The sequence below is a fragment of the Crocodylus porosus genome, unplaced genomic scaffold (assembly GCF_001723895.1).
Source record: "Crocodylus porosus isolate Cpor-Errol unplaced genomic scaffold, CroPor_comp1, whole genome shotgun sequence".
Classification (NCBI taxonomy): Eukaryota; Metazoa; Chordata; order Crocodylia; family Crocodylidae; genus Crocodylus; species Crocodylus porosus.
The window spans coordinates 47935787-47961677 of NW_017728951.1; the positions used below are offsets into that span (position 1 = coordinate 47935787).

A 25891-nucleotide genomic window follows, 5' to 3' on the forward strand; every position below is an offset into this window, starting at 1 on the left:
CTGGAACCAACTTCCAAGAGAAGTGGTGCTGGCTCCTACCCTGGGGGTCTTTAAAAGAAGGCTAGATGAACACCTGGCCAGGGTCATTTGATCCAGTACCCTTTTCTGCCATGGTAGGAGGTCAGATTTGATGATCTGCTCATGTCCCTTCCAGCTATGAAATTATGAATGGGGAAGATTGCCTGCTAGAAGCAGAAGCCTTGCTGAGCCAAGGTTTTGCTGAAGTCTTAGCAAAAGAGTGTCAGAGATACAGGATCTCTAGTCTGTCCACCAAATGTGATGGGACAAAGAGCAATTCTGAAAAAGGATTATTTAAATGTATTTGTTGACTAGCTTTTACTCCATCAGGTTAAAGACATGCATGGCTGAGACCAGCATGCAAGGATCACTTATGAAAGGCATTCAAAATGAAGTATATTCCTTTCATCCATCATGCACAATCTTTTCTTATTGTGTTGGTACCTGACCAAGAAATACACCTTTCTCAGCCATTTCATGACTGCTTCTAGTTTCACCTAGGACTCAGTGTTGCAAAGGAATCTAAGAAAGGCCAGTAGAAGTCCTGATATCAAGGGGCATTCAGTTGACCAGGAAATGAAAGATAATTTATCTTATATACTCAGGATAACTGTCTATATACAACCTGTATGTTCCATTATAGAACTAGAGTGAACCACATGGCTGGAGTGCTGCTGTTCCCATATTCTACTTTTCCTTCACTTCCAGTAATTACTTTTCATCAGACTGAGGAAACTTTCTCTCTGGATAATATTTTGTAGCACTGTAATTCAAATGTGTATAAAATAATATTAGAGTCTATGTTGCCTTTGTCATGTGGACAAGGAGCAAAATGTACCTGTGTAAGCCAAATCAAAACAAAAGCTTTGATTGGTTAAGTTTCCACATGTTTCAGGATGGATTTAAAGTAGCCTCTTAGCAAAATATTAGAAAATAGCGTATCATTATTTTATTATATAGAGATTTTATTCTTACACATGATAGAATTGAGAAAATGAAACAGCTTCTTTTAAATATGCTTTGCAGTATGCCCACATTACTTCCAGTTTTTCCTGGAAACCATGCTTCAAGCCTAGGTTGGTGATCATAGGCTTTTAAAGTCAGCAGTTGGATTAATAACTTTCTAACCTGAACTTTTCTATGCTGGGATCCTCTAACTGGAATCTAGGCAGGACCCACCTTCATTTTCCACTATGATACATTCCTAATGCACAGAGTTCTGGGATTTACATGTATGAGAGATTTCAAGTAGGCCACATCCAATAATTAACACCTAACTTGGAGGTCAGTAATTGCTTACTTGCATTTCATTATCCTAGAGTCTCACAGCAGAGGGAGTTTGGCAGCTATTTACTGGTTCTTATTAATAAGTAATCACTACGGGGGATTGTGCAGGCTCATTCTGTAGATTTATAGAGCTGCACTGAGGCATGAGGCTGTCTTAATATCTGATCTTTCCCTTCTTTAAAAACCATACTTTGCCTCACCAAAAACATCGGTTTGCATTTAAATTTATTTTAATGAAGACTCATAGGTAAGTTGTACTCTGTTACTGCCTTGAAAAATAAGTAATGTGCTGGGGCAATCTTAACATTCAGAAAAACAGGAACTTGCTTGCTTGCGTCAGTCCTCACTGTCTCCACAATTTTTCTCAGCTCGTTCACATAATTGTGCATGCATGCACACACACGCATACACGCACACACACAAAATGCATGGATAGCCGTTGTACCTGTCAGCTGTGTCTAAAATAATTAATGCTCCATTATTTATTCTCTATTACCATTCACTTAACTAAGAATTTTCCCAACTGCTGACGATGGTGTTAGATAGCATTAAGGAACTTTGGAAGTTCAAATTGCAATAAAGAATATAGAAATAAAGTTTACCTTGGAATGGATGGATTCCAATGAGTGAATGAGTGAGTTTAGGATTTTATAGGGAATGATGGACTGGAGCCCATTTTTAATGTTTTAAGTTAGTTAAAATATTGAGTAAAACTTTTCTGTCATATTCATCCAGGCAATCTTAGCACAAGTATTTCTCCCCCTTTTGGGAACCCTTCATGCTAGTGGGAAACAAAAGGTTAGAGATGAGATCTACCATGAGAATTTTGCCTGGAAAGCAGTTCTTTTTAACATGTGGCGGTTTAGATTTATATGTATAGGACAGCATGAGGGTTTCCCAATTTCCAGTAATCATTGTATGACCTTCCACAGACTGCTAAAGTCAGTGAAGTCATTTTTTTTTTAAATATACTTTAAAAAAAAAAATTAAAGAAATCCCTCTGTCCCACCCTGTGTCGGTGGTTCTAAGTCTCTATAGAAACTGAACAAGAATTTACCATGAGATTGTGATCTGAGTTGCCACTTCCTTTCCCTATAAAGATTTCCATTATGAGCTAAGAGTTGCCTTCTCCAAGATTTCTGAGCATAAAGACACCAATAGTATGCAACAGCAAGTCTTCTGTGAAGGAAAAGTACAGAGTACAAATTACCTCCACCTTCAATAAAATCAGTCTAAACATTTATATCCATTGCTTCAAAAATGTATCTAGTATTAATAAACAGCTTCATTGGGTTACCTACATTTTTAGATTCTCTAACTATCCAGCTGGAGAAGAGAAAGCTGCAGCTTACCCATGGTCTCTTATGATATTGTTATTCATGTCCTCTAAAGCTCTTTCAGGGGACCTCCAGCAAAGAAAGCATGCACTTGGCATTTCAGTTATGACATCAGTATAACCAGTTTGGCAACAAAACTTTTCTGCTGTCTTGTTGATCGTAACTAGGCTCCAAAGACCTAAACCCTTACATTTTCAGTTTAACCTCTCAATCCACCTTTAACTTCCTGGCCCTGAAGCACATCCCATCATAAAATGAGACTCTTACCTATGTGACAAGTTGAAGGTGCACTACTATTCACTATTCATTAAGGATTAGTTTCAGCTTGGCTTCCTCATCTTTTTAAGAGCCTATATGAGTGGCTGTTTGGAAAGTAGGGTACGGGTATACTTTTGAGTAAACAGGGAGCCCACTGCTGAAACAAGCCTGAGTGAGATTTTTCTTTTGAGTTAACTTGCTTCACTTTCTTTTTATAAACACAAAAAAGACCTTTCTGACTTTCACCTTTTCCTTTGTGCTGAGTCATTCCACTGACTTGCAGCCTACCCTGGCAGAGTGCTTTTAGATCTTCACATTGAATGTCTGGTTTAAATGTGAAGTCACATCATCATCTGAAGGTTCAGGTAGATCCTGAGCATTAAAGCATCATATCTTGTTTCTGTTGCTGGCTTTTCTGTGGGTGTTGCATGTTATTTGCTTATTAATTGTCAAGTGATTCCAGCAAAAAACATCTGAATTTTACAAAGCAGAGTTAAGAAAGGAAAAATAATATTTCCTGTAATCATTTGCTATATGAGAACAAAGAGTTAGTTGGGTTTATGAACTGTACTACAGGTCTGACTTGGAGCTACAGTTCAAGTGCTACCACCATGAAGACAGACAAATGAACACAAACTGGCCAGCTTCAGTCCAGGTCAGCGTTAATGCAACCCCACTTACCATTGAACGTGGAGACAACAAGACATCTCATAAACCTCTGCACCTAAAGCACGTCTGTCAGCCAGGAAGAAACACAATTCAAATTACAGTCACAGCATGTTGTTGTGTAAGTACATTGATCTTGCTGCTGCTGCTGCTGCTGACTCTGCAGTTCAGCACTTTAGGAAGGAGCAATTTGCAAATGTTTCCTTAGATTAAGTTGACATTTTTTGGAGGGGGCAGGGAGGAAGAAGGTTCAGGGAGGGACCTATGAGGACTGGAGAGGTGACTGGATTGGACTGATTCCCCCTATGGTAAGGGTGACCGGAATCTTCCCAAGGAGGAAGTGCAGTGTCCAACCTTGGAAGTCTTCAAGAGGAGGAGACTGGACAAACACTTTGCTGGGATCATTACTGCTCAGCAGGGAGTTTGGACTTGATGATCTTTCAAGGTCTTTTGCAGCCCTTAATTTCTGATTCTGTCATTCTATGATTTTTGCTGCGGAATTGATGTAGCATTGGGAGAGCTTCCTTACACTGCCATGTGGAAGGACTCATCACTGAGGAGGAGAGAGGAGTCTGGTCTCTGTGCCCATTCAGTATTTGCCATCTGACAAGGCTGACAATAGGGTGTTAACATGAAGATGGATTTTCGTGCCATTGACACTTGTCCATCGGGAATTGGACTGAGACCAAACTCGGCTCTCGCTCAGAGTGACTGTGTCATTTGCTTGTCACAGCTTTGCCACTCTCACCCCAAGACAGATTCTAACCAATGAGCTAAAGGTGAAATGCTCGTATCCTATTACTCAATTCACTGAGCTGTGCAACTTGCCTCCCACTGGAAGCTCTCAACTGCAATTAGTATGTATTGTATTTTTAATGGAGTGAGTCTGCACACAGCACAGTGTGGGCTTTCTGCCATTTTTTTTCCCAGTGGCAAGGATACAGGCTTTGGGGATACTATCCCCTTTCTTGGGGTCAGGATCTGAGACAGTTTGATGAGAGGCCTAAAGCTTATAATTGTTTCTGTTGCCTTCTCTGCACCATTACATGCACCTTGTTTTAAAACCCCCCGCAGTTTGATGGATCACTTATCTAGAGGTAGGGATGGGGAGAGACGTTATGGGAGCATGTCATCTGTGCAGCCCTCCTTGCCAGTCTGAGAGGAGGGTAAGTGGGATAGGCACTGACTTGGGTTTTTGCTGGTAAGTGAGGGGTTTTTTTGTATTCCTGTGCCAAGATCCATGCAAGCCTATTAATTCAACCTGGCTTGCCCAACGTGGCGCATGGGTGCTGAGTAGTGAGTACCTGCTAATTTATTTCAGTGGGTGCTTGAGCCCTGGAGCACCCACAGAGTTGCCACCTATGATAAATGGTGAACAGGGTATGGATAGATAATCCAGAGGCTGTTTTAAATTCCTTGATATAACAGATTATCACATCAGCTCCCTACATTTTGAACTATAAAGGAGTAAAAAGTGCAGAAAACATTGCTCTTCCTTCATAGCCTTTTGGAAAGCTAATAAGTGTTTCACAATCTTGGAACCTGAAGCAAAGTAGCATGTGACTTTGAGACTATCCCTCAGGAAGTGCATGAACTCAGTGAAACCAAACCAATGCTGGTATGTACATGCAGGGCTCCTACTGAAGTCATGCATCCAAGGGTAGACTCACAGCATAGTGGTATGGTCACTTCTTTGTATTTGTTTCTGTTAGTAACTCAGTGCTTTTTCTTGCAGTCACACTTGTTCGTGTTGCAGTTAGTACACCGGCCATCAGTGCGTTCTGTACTTCAAGGCCTGCTAAAGAAACGTCTTCTCCCAGCAGAACATTGTATCACAAAGAGTGAGTTTTGTGTTTCTGTGGCCGGGGCCAATACAAGATTCCAGCTGAGAATATCCAGAATGCCTTATACTGGGGTGGTCAAACTGTGACTTGCAAGCTGCATACAGCTCCCATAGCCATTTAACGATGAATAGTTATTTGAGCTGGAACACTAGATGCAGCTCTCTGACTCTGGGTCATGGTCATCTCAAAAGTTTTACGTGCTGCAAGTCTCAGCTATATCAAGTTTGGTTTGTGGCTAGAAGGGGTAAGAAGTTTGGCCACCCCTTCCTAATACCCAGTTATAATGTCTTATTCTGACAATTTCCACTCACATACTCTACCCAGGGATTTGACTACACTCAGGCAAGCTCCAGGTGCTTGAGGGAATGGGCAAAAGGTATATTGACACTGGTATTACACAAACTAAGGGATTTCTCTTACAAGGGGAGACCTCAGAAACTTTCCAGTACTGGCAAGGCCCAGCTATTGACTGCATTAAACTCCTGTTATGACACACATTGGACTTACTAGGACTGAGAGTCTGTCTCTGTATTTTTCAGATTGATTTTCTTATGCATTTTGGCCTGGTACAGACATTCAGCTTCTCCTGGGAATGTTGTTGCTCTCCCAGGAGAAACCATGAACATACAGGTGTTCAGGCTTTTTCTCTTGGGGGTAAAAATGGCTGAAAATGACCTGAAAATGACCAGGAGAAAAATAACCTGAAAATGACCAGGATTAAATCACTCTCATGTGAGTTTGTCCTGGGAGAGTGAATATCTGCATATGCCATGGGTTCTCTCAGAACATACAGTAGTCCTCCAGCTTACCCCTTTTCTCCCAGGGAGATAGTGTGTTTCTTGCTGGACTCCCCTGTTCCAGGAGATAGCAGAACACTCCCCCTTCACAGTCCCCACATTGTGCTGCAGGGTAATGCAGGGTGACCATGAGCAGTTTGGGTCAGCTGACTGGGGCTGCCCTGTCCACTACTGCAGTCTGTTGCCAAGCAAGCTAAGGAAGCCTGTAAAGCACACTGAGATGTGCATAGAGCCCTCCCCCTGGCTGCACAGCATCAGCACTGCACACTCTCCACTCTCAGGGCTTCCTCATTTGAATTTCTATACATGTGACTGGGTTAGTTTCTCTACCAGGATAACAAACCTGGGAGAATTCTTCCAAATTATTTGAAGTGTGTAGGCAACCATTGTGTGCACAGCTGATTATCACTGATTTAAAAGTATATGATTCTGTGACATCTTAGAGGGACATAGAAGTGGAAGGGACCTCCTGGTTCATCCAGTTTATTTTTCTGCTCTCACAGACAAGCATATCACATAAATCCTATTCATAACCAGATGAAGTTTCAACTTAAACAGCTAAGGCTGCTATTCCACTTACTGGAGGGCTGTACTAGAACCTGAGTCCTCTGATGGTTTGAAATGTTTTTCTAATATTGGACATGGAATTATTCATGGATTGTTGATATCACTTTCTGCCAACATTGTCCTATAGCTTAAATAGTTCATCTTCCTCAATGGTGTTTGTTTCATGATATATTTATAGACAGCAGTCATAATCCCTCTCAACCTTCATTTTGCTAAGTTAAAAAAGCCAAAATCATATAGTGTTCACTGGTATGAGAGGTTGTCCATTCCCCAATGACTTTAATAGCCTATCTTTTTACCTGTTTGAATTCATCATTCTTGAATATGTATAACCAGAACTATAAACAGTATTCTAGAGGAGGTTTCACCAGTACCTTGACTAATAGTATAGAACTTCCTTATTTCCGCTGGAAATAACTTGGTCCATACATTCTAGGATTGCATGTTGCCTTTTGATGGCTGCATCACAGTGGTGGTTCAGAATCATTTTGTGATTGACTAATGCACCCAAAATGTATTTCTTTCTATTATTTCCAACTGATGAGCACCTATCTTGTGAAAAAAAAATCTTAATAGTCCCTAGGTGCCTAGCATTTCACTCTCTGTACTAGTAAGTCTTTCCAATCTTGATTACTCCAGTTCTTCCTGCTTGCTATGCTCCTGCTGAACTGCTTTTTCATGAAAGCAGTTTCTCTGTATGCAGGAATGTTCCAGATAAACATGATAAGCTTGAATGGGTAAGATGGCCAGTAAATCTTTGGCACAGACTGAAGTACTATTGCCAGTACTTCAAACAGATATAAGGCAGCTATATTAGGAACTACAGTGCTTATATGTTTTTCTCACACACCTAACATCTTCCTAAACAGTAAAGAGGAACTTCAGCAGTGTGGCAGCCTCTTCTGGGAATGCAACACTAAATGGTGAGGATGGAGTGGAGCAGACTGCTATTAAAGTGTCTCTGAAGTGTCCAATCACATTCCGGCGGATTCAGCTCCCAGCAAGAGGCCATGATTGCAAGCATGTACAAGTGAGTCCATTTCAGTGACTTCACACAGGTCTCTTTGCCATATATTGCCATGCATTTTTAATTGGTTTCTGTGGAATAAAATGTAATGAGAATTGATAGCTTTTTTCCTTAATTTGCATGTAGTTTTTCTTCAAAAGTTAAATTCATTTCAAATTTCAACAAACATTGTGATGGTTTTTAAAAAAAACCATGGTTTTGTTGAAGAACATTGTAATTTCCCTTACTCTATTGCAAATCCCATGAAGTGTGATGAGCGAAGTCAGAGATGTCATTTCAACTGAAATCGTAAATAGTGATGTAATTTGCCAAATCTTCAGGTCCGTGTGAAATTCCAGTCTTGTCAATACATATGAGTAATTCTATTGAACTGGATGATTATATTCCTATATATGAATGTTAATAGGATCAGGACCTGAGATATTGTTTAAGCAAAACATCAGTGAATTCAGTGCCAGGTTGGCTTAGTAAAGACTAAAAAGAAAGGTTCAGTACAGGCCTTCCGTATTTGGCCCAAAATATCTTATGTTCAACCTGTGTGGTCATTTTCAGGTTGTATGGCTCATGTTTATTCTTAGACATGCAGAGGTTGAGGTTTTAAAGTTGATTCGTTTTATTCACCATGGGTTCTCTTGCGTTATATACTCAGGATATTATCTGGGATGTGTTTTTTCAACGATGTCAATCAAGGTCACCAAAGATGCATGGGTCAGAATTCAGTCTTAACATTTTTCTTAATCCAAATTATAATAATTTAAAATAATACAAATAATAATGCATGAGCCTGCTCTGACTTCTCTGCCCAGTCACACTCCAGTTTTCTTTGTCTTTATTTGCACATGCCTTCATTTTCTATCAGAGGGGAAAAATTTTGTGCTCTTACGTAGAGAGTTGAAAGCTTCCTTTCCTGTAAGATGTCCTTTCAGTTTCCAATAAATTGAAGTACTTGCAGTCATGTTTTTCTCCACTGAAGTTTTCCTTTTGCTCGGTCAGTTCTGTTTAATATAGTCTGTCTGTGTCTCTGTTGCAGTGCTTTGATCTGGAATCTTACTTGCAACTGAACTGTGAACGAGGAACTTGGAGGTGTCCTGTATGCAAGTAAGTGAAAACTGTGTTGCAGGAAACCCCAGTTTCATAGAATTTGTCCCAATGTAACTTGGGTCAAATTGTTAAAAAGATTTTTTATTTTGCAGAAGGGAAATTTTGAGGAGTGATAAAGTCTGCTGGGACCAAAATCCAGCGGATCCTGGCTAGATGGTCTTTCCCCTGGTCTTGCCCCAGGGTCAGACCAATCATTGTATTTGGGGTTAGGAAGGAATTTTACCCCATGGTCAGATTGATATGGACTGTGGGAATTTTTGCATTCCTCTGCAGCAGAGGGCATGGCCTCCTAGGATCTCTCGAGCGTATATTAACAACCTTTTACAGAAGCAGGATGTTGGCTGCTATGATTCCCCTGTTTTACCTATGTCAGGTTAGGCTGTTACATCTTGCATTGTGTCAGGGTTGACTATACTTTTACTAAGAGGTTAGATTATGGATTTGTATAGGGCTGATCTTGCCTCAGACAAGGGGTTGGACTAGATGACTTCTGGAGGTCTCCGCTAGCCCTGCTTCTTTATGATTTCTGTGGATGTACTGAAATCATTGAATAGCATAGAGAATAACAGTACCTGATGATGCTTGAAAGACAACACATGCAAAATGAATAAATGGAAATATTTTCCCTTGTGGATTGTAACTTGTGGATCACTTTTACAGAATGTTTGTAAGTCAAATAGTTGTGCAGAATTAAAGACTGACTCAAAATGTTATATTAATAAGAGCAGTAACTACAGAGTTACTCTAGCTAGTTTAAAATTACTAAAGCTGCTATTCCTTATGTATCAAACCATGATTATTCCATTTGCATCAACCCTGAACCAAAAAGAAAATGCCATGGCACCAGGCAGTTGAATTGTAGATTTGTGAAGCATGAGCCAATGACAGTATACCAGGATAGAATTATAGATCTGTCCTGGGATTACACTGGTGTCCTTCTCTGTAGTACTTTACTGCGCTTCAGATGGGTAGAAAAGTTCAACCATCTGGTCTAGCCTTCTGGCTTACTTTGGACAAACTGCTGTAACTCCTCCTTGGATCATTTGGGTGTGCAGAGGATGATGACACTCTAGGAATAAAGGAAATGTAATTACATATACAAGCAATTTTTGTATATGACTGACAAATTAAATCTCATTCTCAAAAAGGAATGCCACCATCAAGTACAAATTAAAGTGAAATATGGAGTGGAAGCTCAGAATAAAGCATGTATAGAAAAGGTAGGATATCTGCTGTAAAATTTTCTGGTGGCTGCTTGAAGGAAATAAAGGGCGCTTTGACATCATCTGTTCTCCCACTGGTGAAATATGGGTAAACTAGTATTTTGGACAAGAGACTTAATCCAAAATACAACCAAGCCAATCATCATCCTTGAACTGGTAACGAACTATCCTTTATAATGTTTTAGCTGGGGATGGGTGTCACAAAACATTCAGCCGTTTGGTTCAGTTTTTATAACCTGCTGCTGAAACTATGATACAGCTCCCTCTCTGCACATGGTCCATGGAGGATTTGTGTGTGACAGCCTCAGCAAGGGATCCTGAGCTCTTAAGCTGAGGTCACTCGTTCTTTTAGCTTTGGAGGTCCCCTATTCAGTGCCTGGAGTCTCCACCAAGAAGTCAGCTGTCACTTGAAAGGGACAGGATTCATACTGCTGCAGGTGACAGAAACCAAGGACAAGCTTTATTTGATCACTGTGCATGCTTAGGCATCCAAAAATTGGAGTGCTTTCCTTCAATTAGCTGAACCTTTACAATCTTCAAGGCTGGACTGAAAATGTCATAGGATTGACATGCCTGACAAGACATCAGGGGGTTCTTATTTACATCTTAATAAATGCAAGTCAAAATTGTCAAACTTTGGTTTTTAACTCTGGGCATCTCATTAATAATTGGGGACTCACATAACTAATTTGCTTTGGGGTTTTTTTATATATATTTTTACTGAGCATCTGTAGCCCCACAGACATCAGTGGAAGTTGGCGCTTGGCACGTTTTCTAAAATGGGTCCCTTACTGAAATGCCTAAATATAGACTGCAGTGCTTAACTTCAGAAGCCCAAGTGTGAAAATCTTGATTTCAGCAGTTGAATTGCAAGACTTTATTATTTTGAAGTTTGCTTTTATATAGCTCAAAAAAGGCAATAATTAAATTTGAAAAACATTGGTGCCAGTCAGTGTCCTGAAAAGAGGTTTTCTGTGTCTGAAGACTTATGAGTCCTGAGTAAGCCTGAAAGTTTCAGTCAAAAAACAGAATTAAAACTTTGCACATACTCCAAAAGTATATCTATCTGTCACCACAGTCTAATGATAAAGACAACAGCTTTATCTTCACACTGCCCACATTGTTTGTGAAGTAATATCGCTGTCCTTGGGGCCTGTCAATATCTCTATCACTTCACAGGTAGAGAACTTAGGCATGTGAGCAACCTGTTCAGAAGCACACTGAATGTGTATGGCAGAGCCTGTAGTTGCCCTGGTCCCAGTCTACTGCCTTAACTACTAAAATGTCCTTAATCCCTCTCTGCATATACATACTTACAGATACTGTAACAGGTTTTCTTCCTTTCTAGTAAAACTGCTCTGCTTGAGGGCTTGGAGGTCGACCAGTATATGTGGGGGATTCTGAATGCTATACAAAAGTAAGTGAGCTGTGTTTATTTCAGGTCGTATTTTTAATTAATTGTATTCATTCCCTGTTCATATTGCAGCTATTTCCCCATGTTTAAGTAATGATTAGGGTTATTTAAACTTATGAGAATTGGAGTTACTTGTTGAGGAGGGAGGATAAACTTAATAGGCTTGGGAAATAGTAGAGTGTGCAGAGCTGATCAGCAGCTTCAACCTAGAGCAGGTGAGTAGTGACTGAAATTCATTATAAACCCAATGACTGTTTGGTGACTTCAAGTGAATTTATTCCAGTTCATTTGCTGATAGACCAGTTACCTAGTAGATGTATTAATGGTAGTCTTATCAGAAAGTCAAAAAAAAGAAAGAACGGGTGGGGAGAACACATTGTTTCTCATCTCTATAAATGCTTCCTGAAATTCAGGGTTGTTATAAACTACACAGAACCCTATAAAGGAATTTGCTTTGTTGTTCCCTTGTGTAGATAAACAGGGGAAGCCATTCTTTAAGAGCTGTCAAGCTGGCCTCTTTTAGCATCCTCTCAACTCACATCACAAGGGAAAGACTTTGAGATTGTTTTGTTCTGAGGCAACTAGAAACTGTAGTTAGAATATAGCTTACTAGAATATAGTAAGTTTTGCAAAACTGATACCAAAGAAATGCCAGTAATGTATGTTTTCTCATGTCTTCCAGCTCTGAGTTTGAGGAGGTTACCATTGATCCAACATGCAGTTGGAGGCCGGTCCCTATAAAGTCAGACATTCACATCAAAGATGATCCAGATGGCATTCCTTCCAAAAGATTTAAAACCATGAGTCCCAGCCAGATGATCATGCCAAATGTGATGGAGATGATTGCAGCTTTGGGTCCTGGTCCTTCTCCTTACCCATCCCTCCCACCACCTCCAGGGGGCAACAACTCCACTGAGTATGGTAACCAAGGTTGGTTTAATGCTTTCATGTGGGTAGCAGTGCAATCTATGAGTACTATTGTGTTGGAGAGTCCCTGAGCAGGAAAAAATACACAGCCACAAGTCTGAAACTCCTTAACAGACCTATCATTATAGAGATTTTTATTAAGGAGGCCACTCTGTTTAGTAAAGCCTGAGTCTCAACCATATTTTTCTGAAGTGCTCCTGTGCTTCCTATAGTAGACAAAATACCAGATGCTCCTGTGTCTGCTTCTGTCATGCTCAAAAACAGTATCTTCATCTTTCTTTTTTGTACGTCATCTTTCCTTCCTCAACAGCAGCTCACTTGCTGCAAAGGGCGTGGCTATCAGACAATGCATATTGAGCCTATAGCAACATCCACGTAAGCTTCACCAGTGGCTAGACTCATTATGGGTCATTCTTGGGTGCAGAGACAGAAAGTAGACTGCATTGCCCTCAACCACAGGAACATTTTTACTTTAGGAGGTCAGATTTAGAATTTCACTGCCTGCTGTCTTCTCTTCCACTTATATGTTCCCATTCAGGAAACACTAAATTGAATACTGGCCGAAGAAGTATGTATTCAAGCAACTGGTATATTGAGACTGACTAAATTATAGTGACAATTCTGAAGAAATTATTCTGAAACTAGAGACTGTTACTTTTGCACTAGTTCTCTCTCAAAAAGGGCCAGTTCTTCATACCATCAGAATCCCCAACTAATTTACATGATGTTTACAATGCTTCTTGTAGATGTTTTGGAAAGAAAATAAAGATTATGTGCACAATATAGTTAATTTGGTCCAATGCTTGAGACCAATATCAAATCAAGAAAATATTTGGGTTTTCAAGTAGGTGAGCAGAACATTGTAACAACAGCAATGGTCCTGTATCATAAGATGCATTTTATTCATTTCATATAGGGGAAATTTTGTAGCATGAAAGCGAAGTCATTTATACCAGGTTTTGTTTCCCTCTCTTCCACTGATTGACTATGACATCTTGGGCAAATTGCCCCACTTCTTCACTCAACACACAGACATTCAGTGAAGCTTAGTACTTAAAAGCATTTAATGTCCTCTGGTAAAAAGCCCTGCAGAAGAACAAAGTATTACTACTACTACTACTACTACTATTACTACTACTACTTTGACATGGGTGGTTTAGTTGTAATTATTTATTACAGTACTTTTCAGTGTAGCAGTAAGCATACAGCAGCATAATTTGTAAATATAACAAAGCCTTTGTAACGCAAAACCTCACTCCAGCTCCCCTGCCATTAAATCTTTCCTGAGAAGTGGGGTGAGACCAGCTATGTTCTGTGAGACTTATCCGGTTTGCAGATTAGGAAAGTGAGAATTAGCAAGGCTCTACAGTATTTACATGATAGATCAAAGTCCCAACTTCTTTGAGAAATACTCTTACATGGCTAATGACTTCCATTCCTCTGAGATTAAACTTCTGCTTAACATGAGCTGTGCTGAAAAGCAAATGATGCAGATGCTTCAGTTTGTCAAACTCCCTGCTTGACTTGAACAGTTAAAGCTGCACTACTTCAGCTAACAAACTGCAGCCTCTCCAGACAAGCTCCAAATCTGTTCTTTTATTTGAGAGCTCAGTATAATCCCTTTCAGTGGTTTATGTGAAATACCTTGGTAGCTTTAGTTCAGTTCCTACTGTTCATGTCAGTAAACTATGTGACTTGGCAGTGTTGCCAACCCAAGAAATTTTTTTTTACTGACATCCTGGAAAATTTTTACTGACAACTCATTTTTGTTACTGGCATTTTTCTTTTAAACCGACATATATTTTATGTAATATGAATGTAACCCAGGCCCTACACAACAGCTAGAAGTTATTAATGCCTATTTTCCAAAAACTGAATGAGTTTGATTGGGTTTTTTGAAAACAAAGACCACAATAGTATAGGGTTGAGTCAACATATGAGGTCTCTTCTCTGTTAATCATAATTGAAACTACATCATCACACCAAACAAAGGGTAAAATAGAAGCCATAGTGACCTGGTGCTGCAGTTACTTCTTTATGTAGCCTAGTCAATAACCCTCATCATGAACCTGTGATCACTGTTAGACAGTAGCTAACATGGTATTTTGTAGGGTGCTTTCTATAATGCTTGTGAAAGAAACAAATGCCACAGTATACATTTAAACTTAAGATGCCAGCCATGGTGATCCGGTGTCCCAAGAAGTGAATATTCTTTGGGGCCTATATTTTTCAGCTGTATATTGCTATTCTCCTTTCCTAAGCTAATGTGGTGAGTCAAAGTGGTTGCTGTTTAAAATACCAATAGTTTTCAAGTTACTATATGAATATATCTCTACTACTACAGTTCCTTTTTACAAACTGAATAGGAATTGAACATGGCATTGCTTGATAAAAGTTAACCCTTTAATGGCAACACGTATTTATGAGACTGCTCTAATTTTTTTCCCTTCTGCTTCATTTAGTGACACAGAACAAAATGCTGTGGTATTCCACAATAAACATTCAAATCAATTCAGCACACTATGATGGCATACTGGGGCTTTTTTTACAAGGATCTTTGCTGAGAGCAGTGAGAGAAAGTAGAGTCCCTTTCATAATAATTCCTTTCTTTGCTTCTTAGGTAACAGTTACCAAGGTCATGGCAATTTTGATTTCCCTCATGGGAATCCTGGTGGAACTTCCATGAATGACTTCATGCATGGGCCACAGCTGTCCCACCCTCCAGACATGCCAAGCAGCATGGCAGCTCTTGACAAGCCTCTCAGCCACCCCATGCAGGAATCTGTAAGTAAAGTTAAAGCCTGATCTTCCCTTTTTTAATTCTTGGGTTAAGGAGCAATGGAGGAATCTGTATCTTGATTGTGAGGTGCTCTTGTCTTGTAGTGGATTCTTCTATGACAGTTCCTGAAATAGGATAGATCTAGAAAATAGGGTCCAAAGTGCTTTTCTTTTAGGGTTTGATTTTGGGGTAAGGGAGGCAGCAGGTTTGAGCTTTTGGAGTTGTCACTTAAGGTTGTTTATCTGAAAGAGGTAGTGTGACCCTGGACATTAGTGTTAATCACAATGCTTTGTAGCGGCACATCTAGGTCTCATTTCCTAGACCAAGAGGATCTGTGACTACCCAGACTCAACAGAGTATCACATAAAGCATAGCACTGACTTGCTTCAAAACAGGAGTGGAGCCTCCTGAACAATCATCCGTCGGGACAAAAGTTTACATCAAAACATTGTGACATTACGTCTTGCCCAGGGTAAATTGAGGGTCTCTTTAAACAGCCCATAAACTAGTCTGTAGTAAGCTAGAATAGTAGCTTAGATGGTGATAGACAGACTGTTTGGTTTTCAAGGATAGATGCCAACCCTGCTCTGATAGCATTCAGTTGTTAAGAGGTTTTAAAAATACATGATCCTCAGGTCTTAAGTGGACAGTTAGGACCATAGGTCAGAGGAAGGTTGTTTATCTCAGAACACTGCATTTTATGTGCAGAATTTTATATCCAGAAAATACACTACTGCAGCAACAGTCAGTAGAAAACCTACCAGCAGCATTTAGCTTTTCAGGCTTGACTAGTCATCTATTTTAATTATAGAACTATATATATATATCCCCTTTTATGTTTGTTTAAATAACAAGACAGGGGCTGTATAACATCTGGCACTGTGTTAGATGGAATGGAAGAACATTTAACTTGACAAGTCATCTGTGCTATGTCTTTAATGACTATTAGGAAGCACAGTTGCAGTATATAATAAAGATGTGAGGTGGTAGCTGCCTCAGATTGCTCTACTCATTCACCGTCTCTTGTAGCAGGTTTTTAGGTCAGTAGGGAATAAGAAGGCGTTCACAAAGGAAACGGTGCAAAGGGCACTTAGAATGTGTCGGAAAGCCAAGAAGGTTATAGGAAAAGGCTGGTTTTAGAGAAGTGGTCCAGAAATCACAAGTGACTTTGTGCACTGTAAGTTAGTATGCAGTAATTCAAGGCATACAAGAAAATTAGTTTGACAAACTCTCTGCACCCAGCTTGGTGAGCAGTCCATGGTATCTGCATCTGAGTCAACTGCGTGGTACTAAAATAAAGTACAGTGAGCATTTGCTACCAGCAACAACCATCCAAGCAAACCAACTATGCCTTCAAAATCAAGGGTGCAGAGACTTCTGCTTTGCCTCCAGCTAGAGAGCACTTCAAACAAGTCATAAGTCAGTCGGTGCAGTTTGCCTTCATCAGAGTTAAGCAGTGTTACTGCTCTTGTAGCTGGGCAAATGAAATTTCACAAGACAAATGGCAGATTATCTGCTTAAGATATGAGTGAGGAGCTGAAAAGTTGTATTGCCTTCTATAAGCTGTACTACTTAGAGAAAATATTAAGGGCAAAATTCTCTCCAGCCTCTGCTTCCTCCAGAAGAGTAAAGGGGTAATGGGAGCCCTATTTTGCAGTTGTTAGATTTTATGGGCCAGTGGGACAGCACTGACATTGATTTAGTAAATTGTGTCTCTACCTGTAGACCTTTGCTCCACCCATTCCTCACCATGATGTGCTCCCTGTGCTCCTGCAGAGACAGAAGTAGCAGTCAGTAGTTCCTGGTATATATCATCTGATGGTTCCTTCCTGCCCACCAGGGAAATGCTCAGTTGACAAGTTATGGCTATTTTGCAGCTACGTTGCCCTGACTGAATTGCACAACGAAATCAGATTGATTGTGAGAATCTGGCCCCAAAGTCTTCAGATAATTTCACGTGAAGAGGTTTTGTTAGGAGCCTGCTTCAGCTACTATTATTATTACTATTATAAAGTGTCCATTTTCATCCCTCTATTTGTCTTTAGGTATCTTTCTATCTTTCCTCTCTCCTACCTTAAAAATAAATCTTTGCTGTAGAAAGTGAACAAGACTATATAAATGTGAACAACAACTATGTAAATCGACAACTTATTGGTAACTGTATTCTATTGCACCAACTCTTGAGTTGCATAGCTAAATTTTCTGTGAATAGGACACCACTATCTTTATATAACTGCACAACACAATGCATGATAACAGGAATATTAATATAAAACAGGTTAATGCATAGCATGTTTTGTTTACCTTTACCTCTTTATTCATTTATTTTTGTTTTTACTCTACTATACAGTACATATCTCCATTATAGAAACATAATCTAAGGCTGCTCCTTTGTCCACCTCCAACTTTCCCACTGAGGTCGAAGGAAGCTCAGTAGCCAACATGTTCAGTAGCTCAGTAGGTATCCACCACCTTAGCACTACAAGAACTTACTCCCATTCTTGTAAATATTGTGCTAGTTCAGGGGCGGGCAATTATTTTGGGTGGAGGGATGCTGCTTGATGAGTTTCAGCAAGCTGTTGAGAGCTGCATGGGTAGCCCCGCCCCTTCAGTTGCCCCACCCCCGGTCGCCCTCTTGGGACCGGAAGTCCTGCCCCCTAACGCTGGACCTTTGCCACTGGAAGTCCCTCCCCTTGCCTCTGGAAGTACTCTTTTTGGAGAGGTGGCCTTGGAACCTGACCCTCCCACAAGCAAAGACCCAGCCCACCCCACCAGGCTCCAGGCATTAAAAGCGGGCCAGCCCCCCTACCCATCACTGGTGCCAGCATGACCTGACCCTGACCCATCCCTACCAGTCTGGCTGGGCTCATCCCATCCCACGTGGCATGTGGCTCTGCCGCCGCTTCTGTTGGCCGGTGCCAACCCGGCCGGGTTCCTCCCATTCCCAGCAGAGCATGGGAAGCCGACTTTAGCTGCATGCCGCTTTTCCTGGCCAGCGCTGACCCGGCTGGGTCCATCCCATCTGGAGCAGCATGCGGCTGAAGCTGGCTTCCCACATGTTGCTGGGGATGGGAGGAGCCCGAAGAGGTCTGCACCAGCCAGCAGAAGCGGCGGCAGAGCCATGTGCTGCTCGGGACGGGGGGACAAGCCTGGCTGGAGTGGCAGGGGCTCAGCTGCATTTTCTCCCTACCTGTGCCGGTCAGTCCAGAGCAGCACACGGCTCCACTGTAGCTTCTGCTGGCCGGTGCCAACCCGGCCAGGCTTGTCCCATCCCCAGCACCATGTGGGAAGTCGGCTTCAGCCACATGCTGCTCTGGATGGGACAAGCCCGGCTGGGTTGGCACCAGCCAGCAAAAGTGGCAGCGGAGCCGTGTGTCGTTTGGGACTAACTAGCGCAGGTAGGGGGAAAATGCAGCTGAGCCCCTGCCACTCCAGCTGGGCTCGTCCCACCCTGAGCGGCACATGGCTCTGCCACCACCTCTCCTTCCTCATGCTGACTGGGCTGGAGCTGCGGCCCAGCTGCTGCGTCCCCTCCCCAGTATGGGCCCAGTCCAACCCCACGCAGCCCGAGAAGCACGGCACGGCATGGGGAGAGCCTGCAGCCACTTGCCTGGGCTTACCAAAGCAGAACCCGGCCCAGACACTGTTTCCCTTCACTGGCGCCACAGGTTCTGGCCCAGCCCCCCCGCCCCCTCAAGCTGCAAACGTGGCTTGAGCCAGGGCAGGGAGAGGCCAGCTGGGGCAGGCTGAGGTCAGAGTTGGTTGCCTCACAACCAGAACCCAAGTAAACAGCCTGAGGTGCTGCTGCTGGATGCTTTTAGAGAGGCAGCCGCCATTACCTGGGTTTTGAAGGGGGTTTGCAGGCCGGAGGGAAGTGCTTGGCATGCTGTATTTTGCCTACCCCTGTGCTAGTGCTTTCTTGCTTCTAGATCAGACTGATAGCTTAGCTCAGTGTTCGAGATCTGACATAGACGAACACCTGATGTTTCCAAAGATATTGTAAATAGTTTCATCTTGGACAGCAGGGAGCAGCCTTCACATAGGGCTGAGTAGAGAAGACTGATCACACCAAGTGTTTCAGGAAATGTGGCAAATGAGAGAGAGATTCTGACAGTAGGTTTTAGCAATAATGAATTGGGTTTTTAGAAATATCATTCATCAACAATGATGTTCCACCCATGTAAGAAGAAGAGAAAAATAAATCCAAGATCTGGCATATGGCTACAAGAAAGGAAATGAGTTTTTAGTGTTATAGGATCTTAGTGAGCACCCATATTGGAAAACTATAACTATGATACATATTACTAAGTATATTCAGCAGTAATTTGAGGCTCTGCAGTGAGATAGAAACAAGGGTGGTGGATTAACCTTCATTGCCTTTTTTTCTACAGTCAGATTACCACTGAGGTCAGAGGATTATTAGGCCACAGCTGGCACATTTAGTATGTAGAACTCACACTTTTATACATCATGTCAGCACTGTGGTACCATTAAGTAGTCAATAGAGTTGTATCCCCACAGCTCTTAAATGTCTATTTTCTGGAGTGCTTACATTATAGGAATACCAAAACCCAAGAGAATTGGTGGTCTCAGCAGTCTTTGCTGTACACTCAAGCTGCACCTTTTTTAGACTTTGCATTATAATGAGAATTAGTGTCTTCAAAATATGATAAGAGGAGCATGAACAAAGATGCCTGAGAAAACAGTTTACTCTATAATCAGCAATCAGATGTAAAGCTAGACAATGGATTATAATGCTGGTTTTTTGGAATCTTTATCACTTGATGTCATAATGAACAATTACCACCTAACTGACAAATACTTCAGGGACCAAAATGCTAATTTGACTAGTCAAGTCAAATGTCAGAAGGGTTTTTTGGGTTCAAATTGTATAAATTAACCAGACACCTCCAGAATAATCATTTTGTGGGAAGAGAAGGGAAAACTCCTTTCACAGTTTCTCAGCACAACTTTAACTGTTTTTAAAAATTGTTTACATTTCCACACTTTCTATTGGACATTTCTTCAACAAATTAATAGGGAAGTCAAAGCATTTAAATAGCTATAACTACTGTTCAGTTTCTCTACACTTACACATAGCTGTTGTGAGATTTGTGTACTGTATGGTGCATAGCCTTTGTACTTGTCTTCCCATTTGGGAAAAGCTGTATGGCATAGTGCACCCTCAGACTGGTATAACTGGATCCATGCTAAAAGGGAGAGGGTTTACTCCTATCTTTCTCAATTCCCTTATGTCCTGACAATATGAAGAGGCCTACATGGAAATTATAGTTTCGCAGTTGTGATTACAGTTACACCCTCTTTCACTGCTGTTTATTTCATAAAGAGATTGGAAAAAAGACTTCTATGTAAATGTCCATGGGGCCGTCACTGTATTTTCATTTTCAGAAGCACAGATATGATTGAATAAAAAATGACCGTTTTCAATTCAATGACTGTTGTAAAAACATTTATATTAAGATTAGCTTTTCTTTTCATATTAGGTTTTAGAATAACTCCCTTTTACTTTCCAAAAGTAAATGTTAAGACTAGGTAGTCTGACCATGCTCTTTGCAGTGAAAGGGTCACTTCTGACATAGTGTTTTCTTTGCTGGCTTTTGTTGGTTTGTGTTGGGTTATTTTCATGCTGTTATTGTTTGTCTCTGCTCTTTTATTTCAGCTCTACTTTGTGGCAGTATGTAGACATTGTTCACATTTGCTCATCCATTTACCCAATTAGTGTGAGGACACTGGCTTTATGAACAGCCATGCACTTTTTTTCTCATGACTTCAAGGTCAAGTTCTAAAGTATGTTTCAGGATTAAAAGTGACATGTAGGGCACTGACAGACATGCAGGGAAAAAGTGCTTTACCAGAAGAAGCAGCGTGTTAGTTCAACTCAGCTCTGCAGCATCTGTACAGGTTGGGATCCTCAGTGGGGCTTTTTGGCGCTTTTAGCTAAAGCTGATTCTATGAGCTATTAGAGAAAAGTGCCATAAAAGTCCCACTGAAGCTTCCGATCTATACAGACGTTGGGCGAGCCGGGTCCAACTAACTTGATGTCTCTTCTGGGCATGCTCTGGGCTCAGTGCATGGAGTTTAAAGTGCCATTTGGGGGGGTGGGCAGTGGGTTATTTCTGTAAGCAGCTGTAAAGGAAGGAAGTATTGGGCTTATGCCCTTACATGCTTCTCTGTGATGTGAAAGGAAAACTGAAAAGTTCTCCCATAATAACAATGTATTGAGCATTTGTTTGGTTTGGGGAGGTTTTCCTCCCATAAAAATATCAAGGCTGGCAAGTCTTTACCTATTTTTATTAGAGGCCTCAGATATGAATGGGGAACTTTCTCAGCCCTCAGCTGGAGATGTTCAATCCCTAACAAAGACAGCTCTTTTGACAGGTATTTTTTTAATCAAACGCCACTCTCCTCCAAGACTGGAGTGAAATGTCAACAAAAATCTGAATAGTGTCTGAATAAAAATAATGTATCTTCAGAGTTAATCAGGTCTCCCTTGAATAATTTCACTAATGTCATAATGCAACTGTTTTTCTGCTCATCCATAGGTGTTCAGGGAAAACACTACTAGGGTTATTTACACCTGAATTACAGATCCAAAAAAAGAGAAGATGGCTGCTTTTTTCATGCCTTCTTTTGCACATCATGGTAAAGCAACAAAACCCTGCACAAATCCAGTGTATTTTTCCCCTTTGCTAATGACCTTTAAAGAGACAAACATTTCCTCTAATATCGGGATATGGGATTCTCTTTTCTGATTGCTTTTTTTTGTTTGTTTTAACATTCAGTTATGGAGTTTCATTTTCTTCAGACACCTTGACCACTGTAAGTCGTGGCCTCACTTTCTTTTCCTGCTTTTTTTCCTCCTTCGCAGATCCCTCATCCTGGCAGCACTGATCAATCCCATAGTTCCATGCAGCAAGGTTTGCACGTACCTCACCCCAGCAGCCAGTCAGGGCAGCCATTACATCACAGTGGTCCTCCTACCCAGCAGTCCCGGCAGCCACCACAGGCCGCTTCTAGCAACCATCCACACAGTGACCTGACCTTTAACCCCTCCTCAGCCTTAGAAGGTCAGGCTGGTGGACAGGGAGCATCTGACATGCCGGAGCCCTCACTGGATGTAAGTCTGTGTCATACTATCATCTGCCTGCCTTAGACTGTGCTTTACGTTTCTGAGAGGTTGCGGGGGGGAGGAAGGAGAGGGAGAGGGAAGCAGCTTTCGCAGCACATGTCATCGTTTCATGCTTTGTTACATGAACTTAATCACTGAAGCTGAGATGACAGGCACTCGTGGCTTGCTGAGAAAACCTTTACGTTTTAAGCAGCTGCATGACACTCAAGCCATATCTTTTCTAGCATGGGTGTTTTCATTCAAGCAAGCTTTTCTCAAGAGAGAGTGCGGCATTTAAGCATCTTTCTTTCTTTCCTTTTTTCTTTCTTTCTTTCTTTCTTTTGACTGGTGAGCCTGAATATTACGGGATCCTGAAGTTCTCCTGAACAAGGGGCAGGGAAGGGAATCTTATGATTCAGACCAGGGCCTGAATTTGTAACTGAGCAAATTGCAATTTGGTCCCTGCTTCCCTTTGCTTATGGTTTGCACCAAACTGGCATAGTTTACCATCCCTCTCCCTTCTAGCTGGTGTAGCATTAGGGCTGTGCCAATATCTGTACAATAGCAGCCCTGCAGAAGCTATTCCTCCTCCACCATACACAGACAAACTTGGCAGATGGTCCATGGAAAGGAGTAAGCTAAAGGAATGCCTTTTCCCACTTACTGTTCTCCTGGTTCACTTAAGGGAGCTTGTGACTGAATCCTCTTGTGTCAGTTTCTCTGTCTCCATACACTTTTCTAATAAAAAAGCACCACTTCTTCAAATTTAAATTTTATAGTGGGAGGATTTGATTTGGTTTTGAATAATTTGCTCCCGTGCTCATAATTCTTGGTGATTGTAACTTTTAAGAAATATTCACAGGGGTGCTGCAGACTTACACATGTGTTTTATTATTCACACACACTTGACTCTTCTATGCCATATACCAGCCTTTAAATAACCTTACAAAAAAGGGGAGAGAGGCAAGATCAGGGCAGACTGGAGGAACCAAACCGTTCTTGAACTACTACGTATAAAATGCTTTGAGTGGGTTAGTATCCAATAAGCGTGCATGGAAATCATTAAGGGACTGCAACTTGAGTGGCAGCTTCAGAACTGAATCCTTAGAGACCCCACTGAAATATCATTAATAGGTCACACAAACATTTAAGTAACGGTACTCTTTTGAAATAGGCGTTCATTTTCCAGTACCTAAATTGTATGCAGACTAATATCTGGGTATCTAGCATAATATACTGAGCACATAGTTATCACTCGTCAAATCAGAGTGGCTTTATGAAAGGAATGCAAAATGTTCTTAGTTGATAAGACAAGTACAGTAAAATGTGAAAAGAGTTCTTTAGAACATAGGCAGAAATTAATTACTGAGGAACACTTTGTAATGGGCTTAGCTTTTAGTGAACATGTGAAGTGAGGATTGGATAAAAATGGCATGTGACATTATTAGTGTATCAGAAGCAAGTTTCAAAATGTGCAACAGATGTCTGGCATTGTCTACTCATTGCTAGGCAAATTACTCTTACTTTTCCACTGCAACTTACAATGATTCCCAGCACATAAGAATGTCTCTGAAGATCTTTTCTGATGTTCTCCAGCTGCCTAGATGATATTCTAATTTTCAGAAACCTTCCCTCTTTTTACAAGCTCAGCTAGCAGGTCAAATTATCCACTAAGTGGCAAAATTATCTAATCAAAGACTACATTTACAGTAAGTCACTGTGGACTAAAGGCATCACTGGTTCATTTTGGCCACCTTTAATCAAATTCACTAGTTTTTTTACCATTGTAGGTTTATTTAAACGTATCCCCAAACTTGAAAAAAATTGTCTGGAGACTTTAACTACCCAGATTTTCAAAAAGCATATGAAGCAATGAGACTCAGAGATTAATTGCATTAATTCTTTACAATAAATTGAACTGTAAGATCTCAAGGACAAGAGCTATATTTTTCCTTGTACAGTACTTTGACCAATGGGCCACAGTTTTGGGAGAGTGTGCCTTTATGTAGTATTGTATTAAAAAAAAATTAATAGTATGTGAAAGGATGGAATATAAGTGCTCCATCTCTTTAGTCCAGAATAATAGCATGTTCCTAAGTGTAATGCATGGTCTTGGAAAAAATAACTTTTAAGAAAAGTTACTTCTGTGAAATTCAGCTTTTTTTAAATTCCCACCATCATATTTTTAAAAGCAAATAGAAGGGACAGTGTTCATATGTCTTTTAATTAAAAATGTCACTTACATTTCCTTATAAATGTATTTAAAGATGCATTTACCTGATTGAAATTAGGGAACTGACCTGCTTTTTCACAGGAATAACATTCCTAATGTTAGTATAGTGGTGCTTAGCCGTGTTAGTCTGAAGCCAGGTGGAAGGCAAGGCAGAGTGGCATGTCTGCAGTGCCACAAACGACACATTCAGATGTTCTCTGTACTGCAAGGGTTTTTTTGATATCCAGGGGTCAAAAAAGTTTGTGGAGAAAAAGGGCAGCGTATGCCACTCAAAAGCAGAGCCGGGCCACCCAGAGTCACACTGCGGCTACCAGCCAGGCTCTTTGCAGCAGAATTGCCACTGCTGCAGCCCCAGGAGGCCCCCAGGATCTCAGGTAAGGCTGCTAGGGTCAGCCAAGTGCTGGCCCCAGTCTCATCTACCACTCCCAGGGTATCTTGCCGTGCTCCAAAGTGCGCGTGGCACAGGTGTTCCCTGGGGACAACTAATGGTGGTGCATGGTGTGCCACTGCTAGTTTTCCCTGGGGAACCAGATGTCTGCACCATGTGTGGCCACAGCCTTAGACGCTAACTGGTTCCAAGAAGCATGAGCTTTCATAGGCCAATCTACTTCATTAGGTCCCATATCTGACAGAGCAGGTTGTTACTTATGAAAGCTGATGCCTCTCCATCTACACTTGCCTAGCATTCACCTAATGTTAGTATAGTAGTTGCAGTATTGTAAAGTATACTTTTTAGTTTTACAAGACTTGAAAACACACAGCAATTGGAAAGGTGTCCATCTCACTGCTGATACATGTGCTAAAGTTGTCCATATTGTTTTAATCTTGTCAGTGAGAGAACAAAACATACTTATTACAGATCCCTTTTTCCTTCCCAATTTTTCATGCAACATTTTTTGCTTTTCAATAAACCATTAGATGTAGAATAAACCATTAGATGTGGAAAATGTCTCTGGCTATGAAACAGAAGTTAGGATTCCCCCATATGTGTCAGATCAAAAGGGTGCTGAATGAAATTTGGAACAAGAATATATGAAGCAGTTTGGCAGTGGGAATATAATTAGAAAATATTTCTGCAAGTACTCTCCAAAAGTTAGTTATTAGGGAATATACTCTACTGCCACATGGGGGTATCATACCCCTGAGCCCTTAACTTGGTCTGAGTCGCACCATAAACTGCTGATGATTCACCTTTCCCAGGAAATGCTATTTTGTCTACTTAAAGCTTTCGTTTAAATGATGATCAAAATCAGTGCACATTGGATTTTTAGTTTTACATATGCT

The 25891-nt window shown here is 41.1% G+C and overlaps 1 protein-coding gene across 13 annotated transcripts in view; it reads left to right on the top strand.

Annotated features, from left to right (window-relative positions):
• Positions 1-25891, top strand: part of ZMIZ1 (zinc finger MIZ-type containing 1) — a 500213-nt gene that overhangs the window by 469426 nt on the left and 4896 nt on the right. For 12 of the 13 annotated variants that reach the window (XM_019555666.1, XM_019555671.1, XM_019555670.1 and 9 more), the window contains 8 exons: positions 3477-3687; positions 5302-5407; positions 7644-7804; positions 8832-8899; positions 11474-11542; positions 12222-12469; positions 15087-15250; positions 22135-22383. In XM_019555666.1, coding sequence (XP_019411211.1) covers positions 3477-3687; positions 5302-5407; positions 7644-7804; positions 8832-8899; positions 11474-11542; positions 12222-12469; positions 15087-15250; positions 22135-22383 — 1276 coding nt within the window. The remainder of the gene's footprint in view (positions 1-3476; positions 3688-5301; positions 5408-7643; positions 7805-8831; positions 8900-11473; positions 11543-12221; positions 12470-15086; positions 15251-22134; positions 22384-25891) is intronic. The other variant, XM_019555672.1, reaches the window with a different exon arrangement.